The sequence below is a fragment of the Dendrobates tinctorius genome, unplaced genomic scaffold, assembly GCF_039654945.1.
Source record: "Dendrobates tinctorius isolate UK_male_01 unplaced genomic scaffold, ASM3965494v1 ptg000020l, whole genome shotgun sequence".
NCBI lineage: Eukaryota > Metazoa > Chordata > Amphibia > Anura > Dendrobatidae > Dendrobates > Dendrobates tinctorius.
Window position 1 is genome coordinate 53,661,975 of NW_027361688.1, and position 19,308 is coordinate 53,681,282.

The window sequence follows — 19,308 nt, forward strand, 5'->3', positions numbered from 1 at the left end:
TTTTTAACACGTTGCAATATTTTTAATACTTATTAAACATTTAAGTGTTTTTTCACTATTGTATGAATATCTTTAGAAATACATTGTATGAACTGTATAGAATACTACATAACGTTTTATGAATGGAATCTTTCAAGCATCTTCAAATATGAATGGGTGGTTATATTTCCAAAAGTTATGCGGAATTATTGCACAAAGATTACAGTCAGAAACTATCTATCATCTTCCTAGTGCTGACCACAGCATTGAGCTAATGGGTTTCTTAAAGTGCACCTGTTGATGCATCATTTGCACTCAAGTATTTTAGGGCCATTTTTATTACATTTTTGAATAAATGATAATTTAAAAAAGGTGCTATCTTCAAATTAAGACTTTTTTCTATTATTGCAAAATATGTGGAATTTAGAAATTGACTTGACAAAGTTAGGTTTAAACCATGAATGGTTAAAGATGTGTCTGACAGGATATCAGGACTCTTCAGACCTACAGATGACTACCCATTCCTGCTACTACATGTGGGGACAAATGACACTGCAAGAAACGACCTGGAAACCATCTGCAGAGACTTTGAAGACTTAGGCAAGAAAGTGAAAGAACTGGGAGCGCAGGTGGTCTTCTCTTCCATCCTCCCAGTGGATGGCCATGGAACAAGGAGGTGGAATAAGATTCTGCAGGTGAACAACTGGCTACGTCGATGGTGCCGTCAGCAACGATTTGGGTTTCTGGATCACGGAGTGAACTACTTATACGATGGACTACTTGCTAGAGATGGGGTGCACCTTACGAAGACTGGAAAGCATGTATTTGGAAGTCGCCTTGCTACACTTGTAAGGAGAGCTTTAAACTAGAACAACATGGGAAGGGAAGCAAAAGACCAGAAAAAGCCATATACCTGACAAATGCTATTGAGAACTCTGCTATTAGAAGTGGAAAGGAAGAACAAAGACGAAAGAATGTAATTAATAAAAATATTGGAGAAAGAGAAACCAGTCACAAACTAAAATGTTTCTATACTAATGCACAAAGCATGGGCAACAAACAAGGAGAATTGGAACTACTAACACAGGAAAAGAAATATGATGTCATTGGAATCACTGAAACTTGGTGGGACAATACACATGATTGGAATAAAAGACTAGAAGGATACAACTTATTTGCAAGAAACAGACTTGATAAACGAGGAGGGGGTGTCACATTGTATGTTAGAAATGCGTATATCTGCACAGAGATTGAAGCTTCAGAGACTGGGAGTTCTGTGGAAACTGTTTGGGTAAGAATACAAGGACAGAACAATGGAAAGGACACCATTGTAGGCATTTACTACAGGGCGCCTGTGCAAGCTGAAGATATGGATGAACTCTTTATGCATCAAATGGCCAAGTTCTCCAAATAATATGTCATAGTTGTCATGGGAGATTTCAACTATCCAGACATTTGTTGGGAATCTCTCTCAGGCAAAACTATCAGAAAGGAGAATTAGATTAGAAAGGGTACCGTATCCCTGGATAACATGTATGGATAGCGTACACATTCAAAATATATGTCTCAGGAGGCAGGCTCAGACGGTGTCAGGCCCAGTATGGATTGCACGTGATTGCACAAAGGTTAGAAAGGGTACCGTATCCCCGGATAACATGTATGGATAGCGTACACATTCAAAATATATGTCTCAGGAGGCAGGCTCAGACGGTGTTAGGCCCAGTATGGATTGCACGTGATTGCACAAAGGTTAGAAAGGGTACCGTATCCCTGGATAACATGTATGGATAGCGTACACATTCAAAATATATGTCTCAGGGGCAGGCTCAGACGGTGTCAGGCCCAGTATGGATTGCACGTGATTGCACAAAGGTTAGAAAGGGTACCGTATCCCTGGATAACATGTATGGATAGCGTACACATTCAAAATATATGTCTCAGGAGGCAGGCTCAGACGGTGTCAGGCACAGTATGGATTGCACGTGATTGCACAAAGGTTAGAAAGGGTACCTTATCCCCGGATAACATGTATGGATAGCGTACACATTCAAAATATATGTCTCAGGAGGCAGGCTCAGATGGTGTCAGGCACAGTATGGATTTGACGGCCCAGATTACACAGCGGAGTAGCAGGGAGAGGTAAAGATTGCAAATGCTGGGGCCCTGCCCAGCAAGGGGGGCCCACTCGTGGGCGTCGGTACTGGCACTGGGCCCCTCATAGTACAGCGGTGTGTCTGACGGCGGGTGTGCACCACCACCGTCAGAGACACTTGATTGCACTATGAGGGACCCTGTGCCAGTGCCCGCGCCCAAGAGTCGGCCTACCCACCTGTCCAGGGCAACGGCACTCTCACGGTGTCGTGCGGTAGGTGGTGACCCCGGCCATGGGGGGGAGGCAGCACAGTTAGGGAGTTTTAGAAAGTGGCATATGTTGATGTTGGACATTCAGCTAATGCAAAAGGCGAAATAGGTGAAGTACCAGGAAGAGGTGGACCAAAGCAAGCCATTTTTCTGTCACCCTATGTGTCATCAGGGGAAGGTGGGACAAAATCCTTGGAAACCCATGTGTGGTTCATTTTAATGAAGGTTAGATCATCCACATTTTGGGTTGACAGACGGGTCCTTTTTTCTGTCAGGATTGATCCAGCTGCACTGAAGACTCTTTCCGATAGCACACTTGCAGCTGGGCAAGCGAGCTCCTGTAAGGCATATTGTGCCAATTCAGGCCAGGTGTCCAGTTTAGCGGCCCAATAGTCAAAGGGGAATGACCTGTGTGGGAGAACATCGATATGGGAGGAAAAGTAGTTTGTAACCATAGTTGACAACTGCTGTCTCCTGTCACTTTCCATCGATGCAGTATTACCAGTTGTGTGAGCGGTATTTGAAAAATCAGTCCACAACATTGTCATGAAACCCCTGTCTCCAACGCCACTTCTGCTGTGTGCACCACGAACACCTCTGCCAAGCTGCCCCTGGCCCGTACGGCTCGTGTGAGAACCATCACCGCTGCTGTGTGCTGGGAATGCCTCAGCAACCGATTTACCAGAGTTGCTTGTTTATTAGCCAATATTAGGTCAAGGTTCTCCTGTGGCATGATGTTTTGTAATTTGCCTTTATAGCGTGGATCCAGGATGCTGGCCAACCAGTAGTCGTCATCGTTCATCATTTTGGCAATGCGGGGGTCCCTTTTTAGGATCCGCAAGGCATAATCTGACATGTGGGCCAATGTTCCCGGTGTCAATGATGCACTGCGAGTGCTGGGTGGAGGAGCACTTTCTGGCAAATCCACATCCCTCCAGTCACGCACAAACCCTGTACCAGACCTTGCCACGCCAACATTTTCACTTGCCCCACGAGATGCATCCTCCTCCCCTAAGTAATCATCCCCATCATCCTCCTCCTCCTCTTCTTCCTCCACCTCATCCAGGAGAGGTCCCTGAGTAGACAATGGCTGAATGTCATCAAGGATTCCCTCCTCCTCTTCCTCCTCATCAACATTGGCTGCAGACGCCTGCTCCTTAAGGTGCGTCAAAGTTTGCATGAGCAGACGCATAAGTGGGATGCTCATGCTTAGGATGGCGTCGTCTGCGCTTACCAGCCGTGTGCATTCCTCAAAACACTGAAGGACTTTACAATGGACTTTCAGCTTCGACCACTGCACGCCTGTCAACTCCATGTCTGCTCTCAAAGTGCCTGGCCGTGTATCCTCCCACAAATGCATTATGGCCTGCCTCTGCTCGCACAGCCGCTCCACCATGTGCACGGTGGAGTTCCACCTTGTTGCAATGTCGATAATGAGGCGGTGGTTGGGAAGGTGGAGCAATCGCTGCAGCTTCTGCATATGAACGGAGTGTACAGGCGACCGGCGGATGTGCGCGCACAGTCTTCGCACCTTCTGGAGCAGGGCTGTTAACTCCGGATAATTTTTGAGGAAGCACTGCACCACCAGGTTCAAGGTGTGAGCCAAGCAAGGTATGTGGCTGAGTTTTGAAAGGGCTATGGCTGCCACAAAATTACAGCCGTTATCACTAACTACCTTGCCTGCCTCAAGATGTACACTGCCCAGCCATGACTCAGTTTGTCGCTTCAAGTACTCGGCCAGCACCTCGGCGGTGTGTCTGTCGCCCAAACACATCATCTGCAACACAGCCTGCTGACGCTTTCCACTAGCTGCTCGATAGGGGGACACATCGTGTGCAACAGTGGCAGCTGCAGATGGAGTGCTCGTACGACTGCGCTCTGTGGACGAGCTTTCGCTTCTGGAGGAGGAGGAGGAGGGTCGAATGCCTACAGCCAACTGTTTCCTATACCGTGGGCTAGGCAGCACTGTCCCACCACCGCTGTCCCCTGTGGACCCTGCATCCACCACATTAACCCAGTGCACAGTGATGGACACGTAACGGCCCTGGCCATGCCGACTGGACCATGCATCAGTTGTGAGGTGAATCTTTCCGCTCACTGACTGCTTGAGTGCATGGACAATGCGGTCTTTCACATGATGGTGGAGGGCTGGGATGGCTTTGCGAGAGAAGAAGTGGCGACTGGGTAGGTCATAGCGTGGTACTGCATAGGCCATGAGTTCGCGGAAAGCTGTGCTTTCCACCAACCGAAAGGGCATCATCTCAAACGAGATTAGTTTGGCAAAGTGGGCGTTCAAACCCAGTGTAAGCGGATGAGAGACTGAGTACTTTCTTGACCTACTCATAGTGTCTGGGAGGGTGAGCTGGACTTGAGAGCTGCATATGGTGGAAGTAGCGGTGGACAGGGCGGACTGAGAGAGGGTTGATGATGGTGATGGAGTTGGTGTTCTTTCTGATGGCCTAGAATCAGTCTTTCGTTGATATAACAGTGGGATTCCCTGACTGCTGTGGTCTTGCAACGACACCTCAACATTTGCTGCTGTGCTAACCGGTGGGCTTACAGTGGGGGAAACAATGTAGCGTTGCTGACTACCTTCGTTGTGATCAGTTGCACATGTGGCACTTGAGGTTTGGTGTTGTGTCCACGCTTGCAAGTGCATGCTGGTTAAATGTCTAAGCATGCAACTGGTATTCAAAAATTTTTCAGATTTTTCCCTCGGCTAAAGGTCTTTGCGCACTTCTTACAGATAACCTTGGCCTGATCATGAGGATTTTGTTCAAAAAAGTGCCACACTGCACTCTTCCTACTTTGGCAGACATTTTGCGGCCTAGCATGCTGTGATCTTTTGACCCTCTGGACAAGCTGTCCAGCAACTCTTTTGATGTTTGGAACCTGTCTTTGGAGTGCTCCGGGCCTGCCAGATAACAGCTGTTGCGATGTCGATGTCTGCTGTGGATGCTCCTCATCTGAGCTATTGGAAGCAGCACCCTCTTCCCCCAATGAATGCCAATCTGGGTCAACAACTGGGTCATCCATCACCTCCTCTTCTATGTCATGTGCACCTTTCTCTGTGTCACCATGTATGGTGGTATAGTGTGCGGGAAGGGGCACCTGAGTCTCATCAGGGTCAAAATCTGGCTCTGTACACTGCGAGGACAATGTAGTGCTCTGAGTGAATGTACCAGCAGAATCATCCATCAGCGGCTGTGCATCAGTGCACTCCATGTCAGATTCATCTTGGCCTGGGTAATTCACCATTTCACTTGATAATCCAGGCATGGAATGTGAAAACAGCTCCATGGAGTAATCAGTAGTATGGCCTGCGTCATCCTTCAATCTTGGTTGGGGTGAAGGACACAAGGAAAGGTGTGGTTCATGAACATGAGCCTCCAATGACGACTCAGTGCTTTTACTTTTTACAATTGAAGAAGAGGAGGCGATAGAGCTGGAGGCTGAGTCAGCAATGTAAGACAAAACTTTTTCCTGATGCTCTGCCTTTAAAAGCGGTTTGCCAACTCCTAGAAAACTAAGCGTTCGAGGCCTTATGTAGCCAGACGATGACGCAGGGTCAGCACCTCCTGCATTCGGTCCTATTTTGCTCTTGCCACTACCATCAGATCCACCACCAACACCATCATTACCAGCTGCCAACCCCCGCCCAATTCCACGGCCTCTTCCACCAGCCTTCCTCATTTTTGGTAGAAATGTAGACAAAATCCAACAAACTATATAGTAATGTAAAACAAGGTACAAGGTGTCTATAGGACAGGGGAGATTTAGAATTTCTGCACACACTTGTGGACAGTGGACACTTTTGGATTGTGTGAGGCCCACTGATATCTGAGCGCTATGTGACAGGCTCGATGGCACAGCTGCCTGTGACCAAAGTGACGAGAGGATAATGGAGATTTTGAATCTGCGCACACTTTTGGACACTGGACACTTGTGGATTGTGTGAGGCCCACTGATATCTGAGCGCTATGTGACACGCTCGATGGCACAGCTGCCTGTGACCAAAGTGACGAGAGGATAATGGAGATTTTGAATCTCTGCGCACACTTTTGGACACTGGACACTTGTGGATTGTGTGAGGCCCACTGATATCTGAGCCCTATGTGACACGCTCGATGGCACAGCTGCCTGTGACCAAAGTGACGAGAGGATAATGGAGATTTTGAATCTCTGCGCACACTTTTGGACACTGGACACTTGTGGATTGTGTGAGGCCCACTGATATCTGAGCGCTATGTGACACGCTCGATGGCACAGCTGCCTGTGACCAAAGTGACGAGAGGATAATGGAGATTTTGAATCTCTGCGCACACTTTTGGACACTGGACACTTGTGGATTGTGTGAGGCCCACTGATATCTGAGCCCTATGTGACACGCTCGATGGCACAGCTGCCTGTGACCAAAGTGACGAGAGGATAATGGAGATTTTGAATCTCTGTGCACACTTTTGGACACTGGACACTTGTGGATTGTGTGAGGCCCACTGATATCTGAGCGCTATGTGACACGCTCAATGGCACAGCTGCCTGTGACCAAAGTGACGAGAGGATAATGGAGATTTTGAATCTCTGCACACACTTTTGGACACTGGACACTTGTGGATTGTGTGAGGCCCACTGATATCTGAGCGCTATGTGACACGCTCAATGGCACAGCTGCCTGTGACCAAAGTGACGAGAGGATAATGGAGATTTTGAATCTCTGCACACACTTTTGGACACTGGACACTTGTGGATTGTGTGAGGCCCACTGATATCTGAGCGCTATGTGACACGCTCGATGGCACAGCTGCCTGTGACCAAAGTGACGAGAGGATAATGGAGATTTTGAATCTCTGCGCACACTTTTGGACACTGGACACTTGTGGATTGTGTGAGGCCCACTGATATCTGAGCGCTATGTGACACGCTCGATGGCACAGCTGCCTGTGACCAAAGTGACGAGAGGATAATGGAGATTTTGAATCTCTGCGCACACTTTTGGACATTGGACACTTGTGGATTGTGTGAGGCCCACTGATATCTGAGCGCTATGTGACAGGCTCGATGGCACAGCTGTGACAAAAGTGACTAGAGGATAAGGGAGATTGGATTGCTTTTAAAAAAGCAGTTTGCGGAGCAGTGGGTAAACAGCAATGCCAGCGTGTCAGGAAGCCTTAAAAGGCAGCCCAACAACCAACACCACTGATACACCACAATATAGCCTCCCCTTGCACTGCACACACAGTGACTTGTGTGTTGTGCAGGCCAAATCGCTAGCAGCAGAAGCAGTTTTTTTGTCTTCTTCCCTGCCTAACGCTCTCCCTACAGAATCAGCAGCAACCTCTCCCTATACTAAGATCGGCAGAAGTAAGATGGCGGTCGGCGTGCACGCCCTTTTATACCCCCTGTGACGCCCACCAAAGCAAGCCAATCACTTGCATGCCCTTCTGAAAGATGGTGGTGACCCGTGCCTAGGTCATCACGTTGCCCACAGTGTCCGTGGATCCTGATTGGCTGAAAAAGAGCGCAAAACAAACTTTTGAAACGCGACTTTGGCGCGTAAGTCGCCGACCTCGTGGCCGACCTCATGCTAGGGTCGGGTTTCGTTTCATGAAACCCGACTTTGCCAAAAGTCGGCGACTTTTGAATTTTTTCGACCCGTTTCGCTCAACTCTAGTAGTGAGCTATAAACAAAAGAGAAGTATTCATATTCCGAGAACGGATGAAAATTTGAATAGGCTGAAAATTGCAAATATGCATTACATTAACATTATCCAACAACACTGATATCTAAGGATAAGAAAACACTTTAAGAATGCGGTTTGGTTTAATATTCAATAGCCAAGCACTTTTGCTTTAATTTGATTATTTCCAAATGTTAAATAAATGCCATTTTTTTAATTTTGCTATCAATGTAACGTTAAAGAATTTTTTTTAGGAAAGTTGTTACTATTTATTGTTTAACTTCATTCATTCTGCTTAACTTTGGTTATTTTCTTTTTGGATGAGGAGTAAAGGTAGAAAGAAACAGGAAGTTTTTCTTTATTGATTTTTGGGTTTGGTTTCTAATGTATTCAAATTAGAGTCTAAATTAGCTTGTAATTTTATTCTGCATATTGTTGCAATTATAGCAATGCCCACATTATATTTTTTATTATGTTTTTCTACATTTGTATAATAAAAATACTTTTTTTTAACAACTTACTTATTGCACATTCATTTTTTAATCAAGTTTCAGTTTTTTCGAAAGTGGCTTGAAGAAAAAAAAATTATGCAGTAATATTTTTAATTTTTTTAATCCGCGGAAAAACTAATGTGCTCATTGCATTATTTGTGCTTTTATAAATGCAGTTTATACCAATAACGTATTGTTTTTTTTATTTTGAAGACAAAAGAATTTTATTTTATTTTTTTGTGATTTGTTTTTCACTTTTTTTATTCTGCTTGGAAGACTTGAATTACCTAACTGCTTACAACAATGTTAACTCTTCGTCCTTGATAAATTGTATTAAATTATATAACTCATCAATTCTATTTAATTTCCTGCAATTCAGTGAGCAAATTAATACATGTGTCTGATGGTCTGCTGCTTACATCTATGAAAAATGAGGATGATTGACCTCATGGAGATCAACATCCGACACTGCGGAGACACCATCACGTGTTTCTCAATGCAGTGATTCTAGAGCACTGCCCCCATCCCTTATGGGAAATATGTAAAACATGCAAAAACAGAAGCCGCGGAGACACCATCACATGTTTCTCAATGCAAGCAATGACTAGCCAGGTCTTTCACCGGGAAGGAACAACCACGGGAAGGGCAGTCTCCAATGAAGGAAACCACCTATGCCAAAACATGGTATCCATCCACAGACAGCTGTTTCGGGGTATTGCCCCTCATCAGTGTGGAGTAGGAAACTGGCTAGTAGGAGCAATGCCTAGTGGAAGACTATGAAAAATGAGGATGATTGACCTCATGGAGATCAACATCCGACACTGCGGAGACACCATCACACAGTAGTTTTAAAGGGTCAACATTGACTTTTAGGATTGCTACTTCAAATAGGTGGCCCTAGAGTTCTAGTCCTCTTCCTCTCTGAAGAGAAAATTTGCATATTTCCCAGAAGAGCATTGCGGCTTTAAGTCTCCTCATCTCGGCATGTTTAGCATGTCAATCTCTGCAAGGATATCGGTCAAACGCCTCTCACACAGCTACACTAGATGTCACACTTTGCACTGACGAGGGGCAGTATGCCGAGACACAGTGTCTGCAAATTGAGATTCTTGATGCCTGGAAATTTGTTCTGACAACCTTTTTAATATTTACTTTCCTATCCTTGTCCAGAAATATATCAGCAAGTCATTAGTAGTAGCCATTAATATCTCTAGGAAAGCATCAACAGATTAATTCATTCAAGTTTCATTAAGGTGCATAATCATGTAAAATCACAAAATCATATAAATTCCACCATATTACGTGCAGTAAATATAGCTTACACGGCACTTTGCTCACAAGCCTGACAATGAGAGAAACACCTAATTCTTTGCTAGTCAAATAAAAGTCAAGGATAGTTACTTATAGTTTGCAGATAAAATATCAATCAAAATTAGTCCTGTAGATAAACATATTTTATAGATTATTGTGCATAATTCATTTAACACTATAGGTGTGAAAAAGGGAAAATTAAGCTTTTTGAATATGAGGTTATAAGCATATGTAGGAAAGTTTTATGCAGTTGTTTAAAGCAACTCTTTCATGTCCCCTAATTCTAAAATTCTAATATAGTGGTAAATAAGCTAATTACTCTAAAGAAGTGGTCTAGTGTCACAGTAAGCTTGCATGGAACAACATGATAGGATAGTTGGACATTTCTTGCGGACAACGTATCAGAAATATTACTGTAATGGGAATTATGCATAATATGTCAATTATGAAAAGGGAAAAGTCATTAAAGCATTGGAGACAGGACTGGTCAGAGGACAGAGATGCCAAATAGGTCTAATGCTGCCCAATTTCTATATGATGAGCTGCAGATTAAAAGATTGTTTTAAAATAAAGCATAAAAGCAGCCTATTAGAATAAAGAAATCAGCATAAATACATCTATTATTGGGGTTTAGGACAGTTATGTGACCTTCAGTATCAAAAATGTATACAGAGCTAAAAGTAATACAATATGAAAAACACAGGAATAAGTCCTGGTTCATACCTGAAGAAAGCTTCCAGGCATCAGATTATTGCTAGAAGGATCTTTCTCAGCAGTAGTTTCCTCGGTGTCTATGAGATTGTCTGTGGGGACATTCTGCACTGGTTTCAGATAAGCGATTTCATTCTGCTTGGAGTCCAGAGTCACACACACATCATATGAGAATGGGAAAGGTAAACTGGTATCACTGATCTCAGAAGGACATCCCAGGGTGAACTGAGGGTACACATTTCTACTGTATGCCCCGTAGCTTGTTGGAACATTAGATTTTCTGCATTTTAAGACTACAGTAATTATTACAGTTGTAATGAACACAATAGAGATAAGAGCGATGGAAACCACCAAGTAGAACGTTACATTAGAAGAAGTATTAGAAATATTAGGTTGTTTTTTAATCTCTGGAACAACTTGTTGAAAGTTTTCAGCCACAACTAATTGTATTGAAACTGTACATGACAAAGATGGGACCCCATTATCCTTCACCAGAACCACAATCTTTTGTCTTAAGGTGTCTGTGTCCTGAATGTCACGTCCAATTTTGATTTCACCAGTATATTGGCCAATGGTGAAAAATGAAGGATCAGGAACTTGTAGTAAGTGATAGGAGAGCCAGGCGTTGTGTCCAGAGTCAGCGTCCACTGCAATCACTTTGGTGACTAGATAACCTACCTCAGCAGAGTGAGGAATAAACTCAAATAATGCTGATCCCTCAGTGTCTGGTGATGGGTAGAGGATCTTCGGGGCATTATCATTCTTATCAATGATACATATCCTCACTGTGACATTACTGCTTAGAGGAGGAGATCCACTGTCTTTAGCCATCACCTGGAACTGAAATTCCCGCAATTGTTCATAGTCAAATGATCTCTGGGCATAGAGAACTCCACTTATAGAATTAATGGAAATATAAGATGTCACAGGAATATCGTCTACATTGCTGTTTAGAATGTTGTAACTAATTTTACCATTTTCATCACCATCAGGATCTGAGGCCCGGACCTTGTGTATTGATGTGCCTGGTTGGTTATCTTCTCCAATATACAGAATATATTTGATCTTCTCAAAAACTGGAGCATTGTCATTGACATCTGAGATATTGAGCTGAATGGTTTTGTTGGTAGACAGTGGAGGAGATCCGCCATCCATACATTGTATGGTAACATTGTAGGAAGGATTTCTTTCTCGGTCCATGCTAGCTGCAGTTACCAGTTTGTAGTAAGTACTAGAAGATGGAATTAGCTGGAAAGCCAAAGTGTCTGAGATGTGACAGACAACTTCACTATTCATCCCAGAGTCCAAGTCTTGGACATTCAGTATTGATATCACAGTTCCTAGTGGTGAGTCCTCTGGAATTGATGCCGAAAGAGATGTAATAGTAATTTCTGGGGCATTGTCATTGACATCTACCACTTGTATTGACACTGTGCAATGAGTTACATGACCTCCACCATCTTTAGCCTCTACAGTCATTTCAAAGGAATTCGATGTTTCATAGTCCAAATTTCCTAATACTTTGATGTCCCCATTTAATGAGTCTAAAGTAAATAATTTATGTGCTTTTTCAGAAATATGACTAAAGGAATAAGCTATTTCAGCATTGGACCCTTCATCTTCATCTGTTGCATTTAGATGAATTACAAGAGACCCAATAGCTGCATCTTCATGTAATCTTACACGATATGTGTCCTGATTAAACATCGGCAGGTTGTCATTAAAATCTTGGACAATAATCCTGACTGTAGCAGTGCTTGATTTCTGTGGGTTACCTCCATCCAAGGCTGTTAATATTAACTCATAGTAACTCTGTTTCTCTCTGTCCAGTGACTTTTCCAGAATAATTTCTGGATATTTAATTCCATCTGTTGTAATTTTTTCTCCAAGGCCAAAGTTTTCATTACCGCTCAGTGTATAACTTTGTATGGAGTTGGTGCCTAAGTCTGGATCTCGTGCATTTCCTAAAGCAAAACGAGCCCCCTGTGATGTAACTTCACTGATTTCTACTTCAAAATGGTTCTTAGAAAATATCGGTGAGTTATCATTCACATCCTGGATTTCTATGGTGATTGTGTAAAAATTCAGAGGATTTTCTATTACAACCTCCAGGTTTATAAAGCAGATTGGTTGATTTTCACAAAGCGATTCTCTGTCAATTCTGTCTGATACAAACAATTCTCCATTTTCCAAATTAATATTAAAATACTTAATTTTTGCCTTTGAAAGCAGTTGAAATTTTCTAATTGCAAGTTCATCCACATTTATTCCCAGATCTTTTGCCACATTCCCAATTATAGATCCTTTCTTCGTTTCTTCAAGTACTGAATATTGTAGCTGGCCATAGGTATCAGTGATAAAGAAGGAAATAAAGGAAAATACCTGATATATCTGCTGCCATTGTTTTCTTCTGTTTCCTGCTGTATCAGTCATTTTCAGAAAGCCGTAAAATAAAAGTTTCCTCTGCTGTAATCCGCAATATAGAATTTTATTCCATAAAAAAGGATAAATCAGCAATGAAGATATTTCTTGTAGTCCAGACTGCAGTGTGTCCTCCGGAAATGTAACTGTGTTTCAATGTATTCTGCTTTGTGAGACTACAGTAAATTTAGTAGATTTTTCTAGGTTAGAAAACAATTCATACACAGTCTAATACTGCCGCTTAGTGTTCAGAAATAAAAATTGCAGGTGTTTTGGAATGTATTTTTTAACTAAAATGTAAGGTTAAGTATATATTACCTTAATACTTCAAATGTTCTTATCCAGTTTGAGAGATATTAAATTTAATAGAGATAATAAACAAAAAAATGCCTATTAGCTTTATAAAGGAACATAAAAAGTGAATAAAATAGTTATACATTTGATTTGGGTTGTATTTTTTTATTTGGAGCCATTCTTGAGATTTTGTTTTCTTTTATATAAAATTTGTTTCCTTGGTGACCAACCACCACTGCTATTGAGTAGCGGTGGTCAAACATGTACAGTGCTTACAAACGGTTTTCTATTGAGTTTGTAAACACTGCTTTGACGCTAGATGGGATCGCTGGATGCATTGTTATCTCCTAATCCTGGCTAGCTTCAGTGCATTACTTACAAGTTATACAGCAGCGGTGGTCGGCATCATTGGTAGCATGCTGTAAACTAAAGAGAAGTATTCATATCCCAAGAAAGAATGAAAATTTTAATAGGCTGAAGATTGCAAATATGCAGGTTGGCATAAACACTAAGACACAGAAAAAACACACAGTATGACAAGCGTGCATAAATAGTCTGTTGTAAAATATATGTAACAGTAAGCAGCAAGTGCTAGTAAAAGATGTATACAAAACCAGGGTATTTTGATGATACTTTTTTTGCAAAAAAATGTACGCTAAGCCACTCCACCACGTCACAGTATACCCTTCTCGGAGCAGTCCTATCTAATATATTTAAAACCTGAACATGTGAACAATACCTTCATGAGCAGGGTTCAGAAAGGTGCTGCCCGGTATGGGCTCGCTGGGCAAAATGGCTTTTCATGTGCATGTCCCAAAAGAGAGAGGCGGGGATCTCCCAAAGCTTGCATAAGCAAGAAATCAAAAGATTCAGAACACATGACACATGCACAGAAAATGAACAGGAGTGGAGTGGCTTAGCGTACATTTTTTTGCAAAAAAAGTATCAACAAAATACCCTGGTTTTGTATACATCTTTTACTAGCACTTGCTGCTTACTGTTACATATATATTACAACAGAGTATTTATGCAAAAAAATGTACGCTAAGCCACTCCACCACGTCACGGTATACCCTTCTCGGAGCAGTCCTATCTAATATATTTAAAACCTGAACATGTGAACAATACCTTCATGAGCAGGGATCAGAAAGGTGCTGCCCGGTATGGGCTCGCTGGGCAAAATGGCTTTTTATGTGCAAAAAAAGTATCAACAAAATACCCTGGTTTTGTATACATCTTTTACTAGCACTTGCTGCTTACTGTTACATATATTTTACAACAGAGTATTTATGCACGTTTGTCATACTGTGTGTCTTTTCTGTGTCTTAGTTCTTGGGTGGTGTGAACAGGGTCTTAGTGACCTGTTCATTTTCTGTGCATGTGCCATGTGTTTTGAATCTCTTGGCATAAACACTGTCCAACAACACTAATATCTAACAATAGAAAAATATTTTGAGAATTAGATGGAGGCTCAATGCTATTGCATCGGGAGGGAGGTAATTTCACAATGGGGGCAGCCTTTGCAGCATTGAGAATCTCTCCCCATTGTGCTCACCCAGTAAAACAGACCGCCGCCATCTTTGCGCAGATAGCAGCAGTCACATTAAAACTGCACATGCGCTCCTCCTGTACAAAGATGGCGGCGGTCAGTGAATCATATGGCTGATCCCGGCAACGGCGTGTTCGCGATGGTGTTCTTCTGGTGGTACAGCGCAAGAGGCTGCGTACGGCGTATACAGTGTGTGTGTGTGTGATGTGTATGGCATATACAGAGTGTGTGTGTGGTGCTTACGGCATATACTGTGTCTGTGCTGCGTTACGCATATACAGTTTGTGTTTGTGTTTGTGTGGTGCACACGGTGTATACAGTGTGTGTGTGTGTGTGTGTGTGGTGCAACGGTGTTCCACTGGTGGTACACCGCAAGAGGCTGCAGTTTCCATATTGAAACACCCATCACTTGGGTATCCCAATCCTACCTTTGCATTCATTAACCCTTCATGGAATACATGACTGCCTTGATCTGTCTTAATTCTGTACATAAGTCCCGCCTCACTATTAACTCCATTAAAGGCTTTTTTCACTTCAGCGCTTAGATGAGACTCTGACCCTGACTACCATCCATCATTGACCTCTCAATTTCACTGGTTTACATTCATAATACAAGACCAATATAATAAGTCATCTCTCGATCAGGTATCTCCAATAAAGGACCTTCACTACGGTTAGGTGGATTCATAACTAGCGCAGTGATCATACTCAAAGAGTCGTAAGAAATGGGTGCACATCCAATTGGAAAAATGTTTCAAGTGGGGTACCACAATGCTCTGTACTGGCCCCAGTGTTGTTCAACATTTTCATAAATGATCTACAGTAGATAAGGGAACTGAAGGTAAACTAATCAAATTTGCAGACTACGCAAAGCTATAAGGGATAGCTAACACTAGAGAAAGAGAGAAAGGATTCAGAAAGATCTAGATAAGCTTGAACTATGGGCAGCGGCTAATAGAATGGTATTCAACAGGGAAAAATACAAGATTCTACATCTGGGTGAGAAAAATGAAAATTATATCTATTTAATGGGCAGAATAGAACTTAGGAACAGCATGTGTGAAAAAGACTTGGGCATACTAATAGATCACAGACTGTACATGAGTCAACAGTGTGATGCAGCAGAAAAAAAGTCAAACACAGTTCTTGGATGTATTATGAGAAGCACAGTCTTGTTAACGTGAAGTAATTATCCCCCTCTACTCCTCCTTGGTCAGACCTCATCTGGAATAGTGTGTCCAGTTCTGGGCACCACATGTTAAAAAAGACATAAAAAAATGGAGCAAGTTCAGAGAAGAGCTACCAGGATGGTGAGCGGACTGCAAAGTATGTCCTACGAGGAATGATTAAAGGATCTGGGAATGTTTAGCTTGCAAAAATGAAGGTTAATAGCTGTCTACAAATATCTGTAAGGATGTCAGTGTAGAGGGATCATCCTTATTCACACTTGCACATGAAAACATGAGAAGCAATAGAATAAAACTGAAAGGGAGAAGATATATATTAGATATTAGAAAAAACTTTTTGACAGTGAGGGGGACCAATGAGTGGAACAGGCTGTCACGAGAGGTGGTGAGTTCTCCTTCAATGGAAGTCTTCAGAGGCTGGACATACATGTGTCTGTGATGGTTTAGTGGATCCTGCTTTGAGGAGTGGGTTGGACATGATGACCCTTGAGGTCTAGTGATGGGCGAATAGCATCGTTGCTCGGGTCTCCCTGAGCATGCTCTGGTGATCTCTGAGTATTTTGGCGTGCTCAGAGATTTAGGTTTCGTTGTCTCAGCTGCATGATTTGCGACTTGTAGATAGGCTGAACACATGTGGAAATACCCTAACAATCAGGCATTCCACACATGTATTCAAGCTGTCTAGCAGTTGCAAATCACGCAGCTGAGGCAACAAAAACTAATTCTCCGAGCATGTCAAAATACTCGGAGACTACACGAGCATGCTTGGGGAGACCCAAGCAACGAGTATACTTGCTCATCACTATTGAGGTCCCTTCCAACGGAAACATTCTATGATTCTATAATTCTATGACTGATTGCTCTTCTGGCTTAGCATTCTTAACGTTCATCCTTAGAACGGAAATTTGTCTATTTGTATGATATTATTGGGGACCACCTATTATTTAGTAATTTTAGCAGACTCTGCTCAGAGTACACTCTGCGATATGCTGGCTGCTCTTCCTCCATGTATTTCTTAGACATCTGCATTCATTCATTTGTTTTATATTTCAAATTATTAAATTCCTTACTTTTCAAAGAAAAGCACAGTTTTTTCCAATGAAGCTAACATAAAATGATTCAGAAATACACTCTATAGATTGTTAATGTGGCAAATGACTATTCTAGCTGCAAACATCTGGTTTGTAATGCAATATCTTCATAGGTGTATAGAGACCCATTTCCAACAATCATCACTCCAGTGTTGTTATGGTACTTTGTTTTTGCTAACTGTGTAAGAAGGATAATGGATGGTTAGAATACACTTAAAAACTCTTGTGCAAGCATGTTAGCACAGCTGAAATCAGTTTGGCTGATTAGAGAAACTGTAAACCTGACCTTCCTTTGAGTTAGTTGAGAATCTGGAGCATTACATTTGTTGGTTCCATTAAACTCTCAAAATGGCCAGAAAAAAAATAACTTTCATGTAAAACTTGACAGACTAGTCTTGTTCTTAGAAATGAAAGATATTCCATGCAAGAAATTGCCAAGAAACTGAAGATTTCCTACAACGGTGCGTACTACTCCCTTCAGAGGAGAGCAAACAGGCTCTAACCAGAGTAGAAAGAGAAGTGGGAGGCCCTGCTGCACAACTGAGCAACAAGACAAGTACATTAGATTCTGCAGTTTGAGAAATCGACGTCTGACAAGTCCTCAACTGGCAGATTCATTAAATAGTACACGCAAAACGCCAGTGTCAATGTCTACAGTGAAGAGGAGACTCCGGGATGCTGGCCTACAGGGTAGAGTGGCTAAGAGAAAGCCATATCTGAGACTGGCTAATAAAAGGAAAAGATTAATATGGGCAAAAGAACACAGACATTGGACAGAGGAAGATTGGAAAAAAGTGGTATGACAGACGAATCCAAGTTTGAAGTGTTTGTATCACACAGATGAACATATGTGAGATGCAGAACAACTGAAAAGATGCTGGAAGAGTGCCTGACGCCATCTGTCAAGCATGGTGGAGGTAATATGATGGTCTGGGGTTGCTTTGATGCTGGTAAAGTGGGAGATTTGTACAAGGTAAAAGGGATTTTGAATAAGGAAGGCTATCACTCCATTTTGCAATGCCATGCCATACCCTGTGGACAACGCTTGATTGGAGCCAATTTCATCCTAAAACAGGACAATGACATAAAGCACACATCCAAATTATGCAAGAACTAATTAGGGAAGAAGCAGGCAGCTGGTATTCTATCCGCAATGGAGTGGCCAGTGCAGTCACCAGATCTCAACCCCATTGAGCTGTTGTGGGTGCAGCTTGACCGTATGGTATGCAAAAACTGCCCATCAAGCCAAACCAACTTGTGGGAGGTGCTTCTGGAAGCATGGGGTGAAATGTCTCCAGATTACCTCAGCAAATTAACTGCTAGAATACCAAACGTCCGCAATGCTGTAATTGCTACAAAGGGAGCATTCTTTGACGAAAGCAAAGTTTGAAGGAGAAAATTATTATTTCAAATAAAAATGTTTTTTGAACCTTGTCAATGTCTGGACTAGATTTTAAATTCATTTGGCAACTCATTTGATTAATAAAAGTATGAATTATCATGGAAAGCACAAAATTGTCTGGGAGACCCCAAACTTTTGAATGGTAGTGTATTATAGAGGAAATAGATATGCCACTCCCTATGTGAACAACTGTGCTTCTTGACTCCTTGAAAATTGTTCTGACCACATGCAAGTTATTAGTAGTTGCCATCAATATCTCTGTGTAGCATGTTGTATGATACACACATTATTTAATATTGTATTTTTTAATAAAAGTTATGTTTTAACATCCCTTTCAGTGAGTGCCATCAATATCTCTAGGAAAGCATCCAAAGATTAATTCATTCAAATTGCATTAAGAAGCATAATTATGTAAAATCTCATAGACCCTACCGTCTTCCATGCAGCAATTATTGGTTACACTGCATCTTCCTCACAAGCCTGACCATAGCAGATACATCTAATTCTTTGCTAGTCAAATATACAGTATATCAAGGATAAACAAACATAGCTACTTATCGTTTCCAGATAAAATATCAAAATTAAATCAATATCAAAATTAGTCCTTTAAATAATCATAGTTTAAAGTTTATTGTGCACAACTGTGTGTCTATCATGACATCAAAGTCCAAAAAGAGAGAATTTTTCTACCTTTAAGACTATAGATGTGAAAGAGGGAAAAGTAAGCTGCTTGAATATGAGGTTAATAGCATATGTAGAAAAGTTTTATGAAGTTGTTTAAAGCAAATCTGTCAGGTCCCCTAATTATTCTAAACCTCTAATATAGCGGTAAT

The 19,308-nt window shown here is 42.0% G+C and overlaps 1 protein-coding gene across 1 annotated transcript in view; it reads right to left on the bottom strand.

Annotated features, from left to right (window-relative positions):
• LOC141083187 (protocadherin Fat 4-like) overlaps positions 1-19,308 on the bottom strand; it is a 61,710-nt gene that overhangs the window by 39,575 nt on the left and 2,827 nt on the right. Inside the window, exon 2 of the mRNA XM_073567352.1 lies at positions 10,544-12,997. Within this exon, the coding sequence (XP_073423453.1) occupies positions 10,544-12,997 (2,454 nt within the window). The remainder of the gene's footprint in view (positions 1-10,543; positions 12,998-19,308) is intronic.